Source organism: Heterocephalus glaber, unplaced genomic scaffold (genome assembly GCF_053883595.1).
Source record: "Heterocephalus glaber isolate CG9 unplaced genomic scaffold, H.glaber_assembly_v1.0 deba00001497, whole genome shotgun sequence".
NCBI lineage: Eukaryota > Metazoa > Chordata > Mammalia > Rodentia > Bathyergidae > Heterocephalus > Heterocephalus glaber.
Window position 1 is genome coordinate 26,859,459 of NW_028258320.1, and position 12,239 is coordinate 26,871,697.

The following is a 12,239-nucleotide window of genomic DNA, read 5'->3' on the forward strand; positions in this document are numbered from 1 at the left end:
AGTGTATTTACTCAGCTCTGTCAACATTCAAAATACATTTGCCTGCCCTTAAGTAACAGGAAGATAACCATATTGATGTTTAAAATGCTGAATGTAATTAATTTCTTTCCTTTGAAGCATGGCCATTGTTAACGAGCCCTGCTTTACTATGCCTCTTCAGCTGGAGTCATTCTGTGCTATCTAAAAATAAATGGTTTCATTATGCACATTTATTCCATCCACATTTATTCCAAATAGAATTAATATATTAATACTGGGGATCCAGCCATATGAAATTCACACATTCACTTGTCTTCATTACAATAGAATTCATGATCCTAATAATCCGCCTCAATTCCAGTCTGTGATTCCTTTCAAAGGGGTTTTGAAGGTGCCCCATCTTATCTGAAATTGATCTTTGAGAGTGACTGGGAACACACTAACATATGCATTTCCCCTGCCGACTGTTATGACCTGGCCAATGTAAGGCCTGGTCTTGGTTTCCCTGTTATGCTGCATGGCTAAGCAAGCATGGCTTCCTCTCACTCTGATGTGTGTGAGTCCAGATCTTGGGCTTACTCCAAGCTCCCCATGGAAAAGCCATGTCTGCAGTGGCCAGTTATAATTTGATTTTATGTAACGTGTTTCAGTGGATTTTTCCATGGGATAAGATTAAAAGAATTATCTCGCCATCCATTTGATATCTGATAGGCATCATGTTTTTATTTGCTTTGTAGCAGATCAGTCAGGATTTTGTTGGTGGCAGAGGAAGGGAGAGTACTCTTACATTCATTTGGCATTCCTGACTTTGACCTGCTTTCCTAGAGCTTCATTTCAGCTTTAGCGGAACCTAAATTATTAATATGATCTGTGCCGTGTCTGCTTCTACAGCTTAATCTGGCCTGCTTTTTCTTTTTTTCCTTTAAGTGCTTCAGGGATGTCTGAAATAAAAGGAAAGCTGTTATTTTGGAGGCCCCAGGGAATGAGGGAAGGGGACTGAGTAGTAGCTCTGGTTGGGCTTGAATTTTGTTACTGTTACTTCTCTGTGGAGTCTGAAGTAAGTTACTAAGCCTCTCTGGGTCCTGTCCATAATAACACCTACCACACAGCTGTGATGCAGACCAAATTAAGTTGAACCTGAAGCTGTCCGCACAGTGCGGTGATTCAACAAATATTCATTTTCCCACTTCCCTACTCCTTTCATTTTTCCCTGGTGCACTTGGAAGAAATCAGAACTTGTTTAATGCTAAGCATATTTAGGAAGAGTTGTCAAAGTGGAGAACGTAATTTGCTGAATGAATTGCAAGCAGGAAGTCGGTAAATAAGTAAATGATAAGTATGTGTATGTTTATGTTGAAGGAGGGGGATATATACAGTATTCCAAAAAGGACATTTAAAATGGGAGCCCTGGTTCTGTTAGGAAGAAACGTGGTGTATGGGAACACTGCCTCGGGTTCTAGAAAGGTCTCGGTGCCCCAGGGTGGCCCCCGTTTCTCCTGCAGCAGTACCTGACCTCCAATGCAGGCATCTCCATGGATTCGGTGGATCTTCTGAACCAAGCGATAAGGCCTTTCCCTAGCCTGTCTTCCTAGATTTCCCTCTGAGTTCTCACTGAAAGTCTCCCCCAGCACCTGCTGCTGGGCTCCCAGAGCAAAAAACACTTACAGGAAACTCAGAAGCAAAAGTTGAGTTCTAGTGACTTTCAGAAGAGCACTTCAGAGCCAGTCTCAGGTAGGCAGACTCCCAGGGAGCATTAGAGGGAGCCAGGCAAGCCCTAGACAGATGGGGTTCTTGCTAAATACTGTCAATTCAAAGAAGACTTCTTTAAGATTTTATTGTCACAAGTTAATAGCTGTTGTGTCACTTTTACTCCCTACTTGACTACTTGTAACTTGCTAGAGCATTCTTTGTGTTCTTCTAACTGCTTTATTCTCACCATGTACATAACAGATGCCCACTGTAGAAATATAATGCTAAGGATAGAGGAGAGGCAAAGCACCCAGACAAGCATGTTATTGCTTGAAATGTTTTTCTAAGCATGTATTTACTTAGTATTTTCCTTCCTGCTTCGTCCCTCTTTTCCCTTCAAAATGAATTGGGATGAGAGGACACTGCTATGTCATTTTTCCTTACGAAAATATAAATGTAAAAAATAAAAATGTGTAAACATACATCTATTTCAATAAATATATTTCTGTAAGTTTTAATGGATCTATAACATTTTACTTCATGAATGTACCAAAGTATATTCAATTAATCTATTTTTCTATATTTATTTGATTTCACTCTTTGTTATAGAAAATACTACAAAGGACAATTTCATGTCATCTTTTTTTCATGGTGTTCTCATTTTCTCTCTTCCTGACTTTCTGGTGACTTTTTAGCACAATGTTCCAGGTCTTCTATTCTCAAGCCAGAGCTGCCATTCACAAGTTCATTTCTCTAAGCCCACAAGTTGGCCTTAGTTCTGGTCCAAATGACTCGAGATGTCACCACTCCAGGGGCATGGGCTCCTTCCCCTCTGCTGGCTCTGTGTGGTCTGTCTGCAGTCCTTCATTCTCTCATCTCCGTGTCCAGATCCTTCCAAGTATTAGGGCTCATCTCCAATCCCAGCTTCATGAAACAGTGGCTTACCCATCTAGAAGGAATTTCTTTCATCGTAGCTATTATTTTGCAACTGTATGTATCTCTCAGGAAATTTGTATTTTATGTTCAATTACAGTTTTCTGTAAAGATATCTAGATGAAAAAAGTCACATGTCTCAAGTTCCTACTGCACCACACATGCCTTATGCAAAAACCACACAGATTCATAGTGGGCCTTCTGCTAAGCCTCCTGGCTCTCTTGTTGTTTAAACAATGATACAGAGAATGGAGCTCTCTGCCCAAAGCCCTGTGCTTTTCCTGTGGCCTTCATTAGCTCACTTGAGAGTCTTTCATGCCTGTGCCTTCCAACTGGTCTAGTATGTCCACCTGAACTGGGTTCTCTAAAACTGAGATATTTCCTATGATAAGGGTTTACTGTGACAAACTTGGGATGGCCATACTCTTCTCCCCAAGGGCATAAAGTAGCCCCCCTTTTATCCAAGAGGATATGTCTCAAGAACCCAGTGGCTATCTGAAAGTACACATTGTACTCTTATTTTTTTTGGTACACATACTTACTTTTGGTAAAGTTGAATGTATATATTAGGCACAGTAAGAGATTGGCAACAACTAATAATAAATACAATGATGATAGTATACTGTAACAAATTTTTCAGAACCATTACTTTTGTGTCTGGGGGATATCATGAAGTAAAATAAAAGTTACTTATACATAAGCACTGCTCGATGTAAGCTGATCTGACAACCATAACAGTTGATCTAATAACCAAGATGGTTACTGCGACTAACGTTTGGTGTACACAGTGGGGATGTGCTGGGCAGAGATGACTCACATCTTGAGTGGGGCAAAGAAGAGTGGTACAAGATTTCATCACCCCACTCAAAAATGTGCACCCTTTAAGATATGAATTGTTTATTTGTGGAACTTTCCATTTAATATTTCTAGACCCTCATTAACAGCAGGTAATTGGAACCATGAAGAATAAAATTGTGGAAAAGGAGGGACTGGCATATTAGAATTGGTGGTGTCAAGGGAGAGAGTTGTGTCCACCACCTGCCTCTCCATCCCTTTCACCTCTGCTCCCTGGGAGAGCTTTCCCTTCCATGTGTGATCACGCTGTCACATCTTTCTTCCTAGAAGTCCATTTCCCAATTTTAAAATTTCCAGCATCATCAGAGAGCATTGCTTCTTACTAAAATTTCTATCATCTTTTGATTGTTTATGCACAGTGGATCCTTTCACATACCATGCCTTGGCTAATACAAGAAGGTACATGCAATTTGCGTTGGGCAACAACTCCTGTTTTCATTATTTGGGACCATTTTTTGACTTTCCTCTTACATCTTTGACTCTTCACTTCCCTTGATCTTGTCTTACTCTTATTTTGAATATTTCCAACTTTGACTTTTTAAAGCTGTCTCTTCCTGCTAACCACCCCACCGTAGGCAAGGGAGGGACACTAAAATCTTCTGTCTCATTCCTGCAGACACACGCCCCCCCCCCCCAGCCTGGTTGCTACAGCACTATCCAATTTAACTCTAGTTTCATTTTTTATGGCCTAGCCAGAGGGAGCCTACCATTGTCCTATTAGTAGTGTTTTGATAGGGGTCACTATTAAGTTACATAATTTAAATGTTACAGGTTCTAGAGAATCACATTTTACTCTCTTTTATATGATTGAGACAATAAACATGATTTCATATTGTTTTACATTTGAATACTAGGTTTTTAAAAATCTATATGTCATGCCTCTGCTTTTATACCAATCACTCAAACCATATTTAATATATTAGTAATGACTTTCATGGACTGCAAATTATATACTTCAGTCACTTCATTCTAATGATTTCATTTCTTTTAGAAGAAGACCTACAGTAAAGATCACAATTGGAACCTACAGTATTTATGTAAAGGACGAATACTTCTGTTTTGAAGGACAGGGTTGCGTGGAAAATTCCCAGTCTCCATTCTCTAGAGTCGAGGAATCTGAGAGGTAGAAGGAGATTCGAGGTCACTGAGCCAGGGCTGTGTGGAGCCTGCCTCGCCTTGATGGCAGCTCTATGAACTGTCAGTCACTGTTTATGAATTGCCTGTAAGTGGAAAGGTCTTACCTCTAAACACCGTCCCTGTTTCTCAGTGGTTCTCATTGTTAGACAGGCTTTCTTATTTTAAGACTTAAATCTAGCACCATGTTATGTCCAACCATATGCCAGCTATTTTTATAGTTGAAGAGATACTGATAGGTAGGTGCTGTGGCTTCCCTGGGCTTAATGCTCCCTATTTCTTTAGCCAGACTTCATAAAGCATAGTCAAGAGACCCCATAGTTCCCCTCCTAACCATCATGTGGTAACTAGAACTGAAAAGAGTGTTTCATGTGTGGATAGTACAGCTTATTAAAGTACGTCCTGAGCTGTTGCCACCATTGATGAAAGAGGCCAAGTTTCCAGTTATTTAGGGGAGCAGGAAATTGAGAGCCAATTCGATGCATTTTCATGGGAATTTTCTTTGTATTTTGTGTGCAAATTTAACTTTTAGATTCATCTTGTGTTTGACATTGAAATGTAGACCTTTAACTAATTTGTGCCACACAGAAACATTTCCAAATAGCAACTAAGCACAAATTTATCACAATGTGAAAATCTTGCTCCCTTTAATACTTTGGCTTTTGTGTTTTCTACTGCATTGTAGTATCTCCTATTACTTAATTCTCAGACATAGAAGTTATTTTCTAAGTAATTATTAAGGCCCAACGATGGGCCCTACATTGTTCCTTTTTTCTTTTCCTACTTTGCTTTTGCTTTTCTATGCTTTATTTCTGTTTTTTTTCCTCTTACCTTTTTTATCATAAAGTATTCATTCAAACAGATGGATATATTTTAGTATCAGTTGAAAACCAGAGAGGAACAAATTATGTCTTGTTAAAATGTAGGAAAGGTTGATTTTCATATATTTTAAACTAACCAATTAATAGGTTGGCTTCTTAGGAACTAACTTTTATGGACTGAATTCATAGAAACTAGCAAGTATGTGAAATTATTTTGACAATTAGCCAACAAGGCCTAAAAAGGACAAAATTTTGAAATAGTTATTGTATTGGAGGGAACATGAAACATATATGTTGTTTTGATTCTACAACATTTCAGTTCTGTAGATATTTATATGTCCTAGGAATACAAAAAAAATTATGCTTCCAGTCCTTTGGGAATTGGTGGTCTAGTAAGGGAGACATATAAGTTTAATAGAATTAAAGTAGTTTGTAGTTGATACAGGAAATGTGGAAAGAACACTGAAGGACTTCTGAAGGAACATGTTTACAAGGACAGAGATGAGGCAGAGCCCTGTGGAGATTGGAGCTGGTCCAGAAGACCCAGAAGTTTGGACAGACATCATAGAAAACACTGGAAAACCATCAAAAGTTGTACTTTTTGGCCTGCCAGCTCACCGGATGTAGGGTGGAAGAAAAAGGAAGGAGCCCACATGCCATATATAGGGGTGAGCATCCGAGGCTGGCTATGCCTGTGTTGACAAAAAAATGCAGAGGGATTGGCTTACTGTCTTCTACTTTTTCCTAGTCCTGTCAACTCTTCACACTATCTTGCAAAGGGAAAAGCATTACCTTATGTAGACTTTTAGGTCAACATGAGTTTTAGGTACTAGATTTCACATGCCAGTATTCTGAAGTGAGAATATCCAAGAAAATGTGAATGAGAAACCTGGAAAATAATTACTGAATTCTTCCGAGAAGCATTGAAACCATTGATTTTTGTCTTGTCATTCACTGAGCCTGATGAATGCTAGACATGCCTGTTAAAAGGCCCCTCAGATTTAGATTATTACAGTCTTCAAGACAAGAGCTATCCTGCCATATTCAGGTTCTCTTGGTTTTATTTATGATAAATCCTTTAAAACAGTGTTATTTTTTATGTACTCTTCCATTTGGTTAGTAGTATGTTTATAGTGATTTTTAAAGAATGGAGAAATAGAAAAAACTCATGTGCAACAAACTCCACCTGATCAGTTTAATAGGATCTATTTCTATTTGTTTTAATGTTGCTAAAATTTTAATTTTCAGAAGTTTAGAAAATCAAAAAGGAAATGTCTTATAAAAAATGTAATGAGAGAATAGATTTCTCTTGCAAATCTGTTTGTTTAAAAAAAACTGGGCATGAATACACATGAGATGTATGAATGCTCTGAAAATTTGCCAAACTAATTCTAAGCCACATGGACTAATTTTTTTCTGAAATGCATTATTTTTGTTGCAAACCTTTTTTCAAGTTTGAAGCTGCATTTTAAAGAATCTAGCAAAAATATGAAATGTACTCATTTGACATTTTTATAAAACACTTATAGGGAAGCATGCATAAACCTTTGACAAAAAGTGTTGCCTTAATATTAAATTTTAGGCCTAATTACCCAAGAAATGCTGTTATCTCCAAATTTATGACATTCACTTATTTTCCATGTCTTCTTGTACTTTATGTTCATTTATGCTTGCCTGTAATTTTAATTTCATTAACCCGATAGTTATTTATCAGTACTTGTAGTTATTAGTTCTAGCAGAAATAGATGAACAAATATCTAAACTGACCAGAAATAGTTGTTATGTTAACAGAAAGTTCCCTGGATAGTTTCAAAATACATGATGGCACTTAGCATTTTAAAGCAATCATTACGAATTACAACTGTGTCTTCATGTATCTGTGTTTGAGGTATAATGTTCAATTATCACAAAACAAGGCACGCATGTATTTTGCCTTCCAGATTCAGTCTTCCCCAATGTAGACCACAGCTGGGACACACTTTAGTCAGGAGGGAAGTCCCAGGGTCCCTTGTGTCAGCAGGGTGGATGTGGCAGGAATGCCTGGGCTGGAATGTTTTGCTTGAACTTGCAATTTAATGTAGAGCTTTTAATTGCATTTTCAGCAATATTTACTTACATAACATGGTAATGTCCTAGTAAAATATGGTACTTGAAATCTCAGTTTACATATAAATGTTCAGCCAAAGGCATCCCTTTTATTTGCTTATTTTCCTTTATATGTACAGAAAATTCTGAATTGTACCCTGTGCTTAGAATTGTACTCTTTTTTTTTAGTGTTTTGAGGGAGTTGTTTTTTGGTGGTTGTTTTTTTTTTTCAATTAAGGTATAATTTACTTGTAGTAAAATGCCTGGGTCCTATTGTTCAGCAATTTTGACAAATGCATCATTTAACCCACCTGCTTCACCAGACACAACTTTCCTCACCCTGAGAAGTCCCTTTGCTGTCCAGTGCTGCCGGGGTCCCTCCTCTCCTGGAAGCAGCCAGGGTGAAGATTTTCAGCACCACTATTGGATCTTAATGTTAATTCTTAGAAGTAACATGTCAGAGTGACATGTCAAAGAAGGATTTTGAAAACTGTGTTTTCCTTTGAGGACGGTTTTTTTCTTCCTTAGTGAATCATTCAGAAGTACATGTGTAGATTAGGAATGAGGATTTAAAACTGGACCATGCGGGACTTCAGTGTGTTGCCTCTCAGGCACAGGAGAACAGCTACAGTTTCTAATTGTTACTGAAGGAGGAGCAAGTCACTTTGCAGCCTGTGAGAACAATTTCTTGTAACTTACTTTTTTGCTGTATTTTAATTGGGCTGTATTTCAGTTACTACTTCTGGTAAAAATTGCACCAACCCTTTGTGATTGCATCTTAACTTTCTGTTAACTTTTGCGTTGGGTGAAACAAAGGATCAATACTTGTAACTTTGTAAAAATGATCACTAAATGTCATGCATGAAGCCAAATAGCAGACCACCAACCTCCCCTAGACTTTGGGGAAGCAATAGAACCCTCCCACACTTGTGCCTTCTCTGCGACCAAGCCCTGCTGCAGGAAATAGGAGACTCTATCATTTGGATCTCATGGCAACCAGACAAAGAGCCCTTCCGTTCTCTCTTGGGGGACGGGATTAGCTAATGTGCTCTTCTTGATAAATAAATTTTAGGGTTGGAATAAACTGAATAATGTAGAGAGATAAGATGCTGGGGTAGGGGCATACTTTTATTTCATCATTGCCACACAAGGAATAGAGTATGAAATTGCACTGCTGTCATAATTTATTCTCTTTATTAAAATAGACAAGCATTAGACAAGCCATAAAATTTCCATCTGCATTCACAGCAGGCTCCCACCATCTGAAATACAGATTTCCTTCCCCCACCCTTTTTTGAAAACACCAGGGACTGAAACATTTTAATATTGGGGATCAACAGACTTATAATACTTAACTTGTGAACTTGATGGATATCCTTGCATCCTCTTTGAATTGCTGCATCAGTGTTAAAGGGAAAGCTCACCTTCCATACGTAAATGTCACCGAGGACATGGGAGTTGGGTCAAGCCAGGAAGGTCTACACTGCAGCAGGGCACAAAGGGCCTCCCAGCTGGGTGATTCAGCTGCTGCCCTCCTCTGTCCCCTCCCTGGCCGGACTTCTCACCTTGGGAAGGAAAACAAAGAGCAATTTGCAATGTGCAAGTGATGGTCACTCCAAAGCCAGGCACCCACTGTCATGTTAGCCCACGCTGCTCCATTGCCTGAAAGACAAAACCTTTTAAGACTGAGAAATTGCCATCCAAGGACTGTAAATGTCAAAGCCTCCTTTTTGGGCTAGAAAGAGAATTCATCCTTTCTCCCTAATTTTAAAGGCAAACATTTGCTTGGCATTTGAAGCATAGAAAGCATAAAGTCCTGTGAAAATGGTTTAAAAGGTAATTGTAAATTCTCCTCTTTTTCAGCAAACTGTTCCCTCATTTGGAGACTATTCTGTTTCCATCTTTATAAAGGCAGTCTGATGAAAAATTTAAGCAAACTCTCTTAGGAGCAGCTCTTCTGTCAGATGTCAGGCCCAGCTCCCATTTGGTAGGGACGGTTATGTAAGGCACTGTGCGCTGTCTATCGAAATCCTAGACCTCTGCTGTGAATCCAGGGTCCTGACAGCTCCAATGCCTGTCTTCCCGGAAGACTTCCCTTTTGTGGTGTTTCTGCCTCAGTTAACTTAAGTGTGGTGGAAAATTTTAATGCTGTTAATCTGTTGGAACAATGCTGGGAATGGGGGTGATGCCCTCATGCTGGAAGGGAAAATAAAATGTTCACACAGTAGTATAATTAGGTACACATAGGAAGAATAAAAATGACCCTGGGACAGATTGGGCCACTGGATGGAGGATTGGATACTGCAGTGCTTGGAGAGGGACATCTAGAAGGAAAGGGAAATTGCAAAATCATAAAAGTTCCAAAATCTTAGAAGGTATATATGGATTTATTGTTTACAAAAGACTTCAATATATATTATCACATTTGATCCCTGTAACTCTGAGAAAATATTCTCATCTTCCCTGAAGTGATACTACTTGCTCAAGGTCAGTTAGCTATGGCTGTCCCTGGATTCTGAGTGACTTCCTCTCCACTTCTTCCCGTCAACGTGTCAGACAAGAGACCCCCTGGCAGAAACAGCAGGGTAAGGGCTCAGATTTCCCCAGGAGCAAAGAGATGTGTTAGCTGTGTTTCCTTTCCTGATGGGGTCATTAGCACAAAGCTAGGAAGGGGAAGAAAGCAGCTGCTTTCTGACAAAGAATTCTCAAGTACAGTGATTTTAAAATTTGGCCCTAAAACACAAGTGTTTTGTCATTGCCAGGAGGACGATAAGGTTTGGCACAACTTGAAAAGAATAATATATGAGGAAGGTGTTTTAGCAAGTGTGTTTGGCAATATATGATTAGTGAATGATCAATTATTAGTACTGTCTTGTTGGTTAGTGTCAGCTCTTGGGTTCCCTGTGTGTCTTATCTCCTTTGATTACTAACTGTTGGGCTGGGGATTTAGCTCATGGTTCAGCCACCTGCCTTGCAAGCACAAGGTCCTGAGTTCGACCCCCGGTACACCGCCCCCCCCCAAAGATAGGATCATTTCAATTAGTAACTTTTCAACATGTGAGTTTGTTGATTGACTACTAGACCTGTCTTCTTATGAAATGTAGGCAGCAGTAATCCCTCAAGGTGACTGTGGGGAAATTTTCCTGCTAAAAATATCTGATGCTTTCCTATTGTCTCATTAAAGAACATTCCTCAAGTAAAGCATTGCTTGCAAGTTTCATAGATATGTTCTCAGTTGTACAAAAAAGAAGATATCTTTTAAACATAAAGCGACCAGGAAAGAAATGTTCCTAACAAGTGCTAAATGTATATAACTTCATTAATATTATATAGTTCAGCCTTCGCTTGTGGGAACCAACTGCCTCTTATTGTTTTAGAGATTTAGTGTACAACAATTTGAAAATTGCTCAGTGAAAATGGTGACAGATATTGTCAAATTTTGATGAATAGAATTTAGAATGGAATTTGCTCTTCAAAAAATTTGGAACCATAACTTCACAAGAATGTGTCTTTAGTTTCTGATTTCTTGACTAGCATTTAGCAACCTATGTGTATTTTTTTTTTTTTGTACCAGGGATGGAACTCAGGACCTTGTACCTGCAAGTGGATTTAGTCACTGAGCTAAATCCCCAGCCCATTTATGTGTATTCTATATGGAATAATACCTCATGGCTAAAAAAATTAAGCTAAGTCCTTTATACAGAACACCTTACTTATCTACACATTCCATTTTCCTTTTCTCTCATTTTCTTTCTATACTTCTTTTCAACAAATATTTTAGTTTGTTTTTCAGATACCATGCATGATGCTGGAAAATGATGATAAATCAATGCTTTCTTGAAGTTTAAAGTTTGTTCTTAATACCTTGGAATATCTTCTCTTTCGCATGCGAATATGTGGTGTTGTTGTATATTTGATTTGCTCTCAGAGGAGTTGATCCCCAAAATTGGATGAGATGTCTTTTACCTTTTGGAAATATAGACTCTGTCCCTGTATTACCTTTCTTATGTTGTTCCTTCTCCAACACACACATTATTCCCCATTTATTTAGGGTTTTGTGAGTTGTGCACATTAAAAGTGGTGACCTTATTTGACATAACCTTAGGAAAATGTTTATTTCTCAGATACATGGTTTGTTATCAGCGTGACATAGACAGAGACCACCATAGGGCAAAGGACAAACCCCTGCCCCTTAGTCTGTTCAAAACATGATCTGCATTTTCTTCTGAGGCAGTCCAAGACTTAAAAGTGGATTCGTCACTTGGTCCTACAGATAGGTTCCAATAGATACAGATAAGTAAAAGTAGAACAAAGCCTAACTTTCATTATGTATCCTCTGTTACCCTGAAATGTTGGATATAGGTATGCTAATCATGTTTTTAAAAGTCAGCAAAACAAACTTTAGTACCCCCAACTTTACCTGACCTATCTCTTTCAAGATGGAGGATAACAAGATAATTGGATTACCAGCCTTTACAGCATTCAGTTCCATACCCAACCCCTTTGGAGCTATGCTTAGAGTCTCCAGCCATCGTCCTGAACCAGGGATCACCTCGGCCTAAGGAGAAGCAGAGACTCACGTAACTGAAATGATTGAGAGCAGACACAGAAATCACCTGGGGATAGAACTGCCCCTCTAGCCACGGGGGTTCCTCCAGAGCTGAGAGGCCAGGGCCACCTCGGGTGATCCTTAAAGGAGAGCCACTTGCTTTTCTGAACAGGCCAGTCTGATCTACCACATCA

At 38.9% G+C, this 12,239-nt stretch overlaps 1 protein-coding gene across 20 annotated transcripts in view; it reads left to right on the forward strand.

Moving 5' to 3' along the window:
- Positions 1–12,239, forward strand: part of Ank3 (ankyrin 3) — a 515,763-nt gene that overhangs the window by 192,900 nt on the left and 310,624 nt on the right. The window contains exon 1 of one of the 20 annotated variants that reach the window (XM_087185524.1): positions 2,234–6,079. The exons of the other annotated variants lie outside the window; for them this stretch is intronic. Within the exon in view, the coding sequence (XP_087041650.1) occupies positions 6,065–6,079 (15 nt within the window). The 5' untranslated portion in view covers positions 2,234–6,064. Of the gene's footprint in view, positions 1–2,233; positions 6,080–12,239 lie in introns of those variants that run through there. 20 annotated transcript variants of the gene reach the window in all.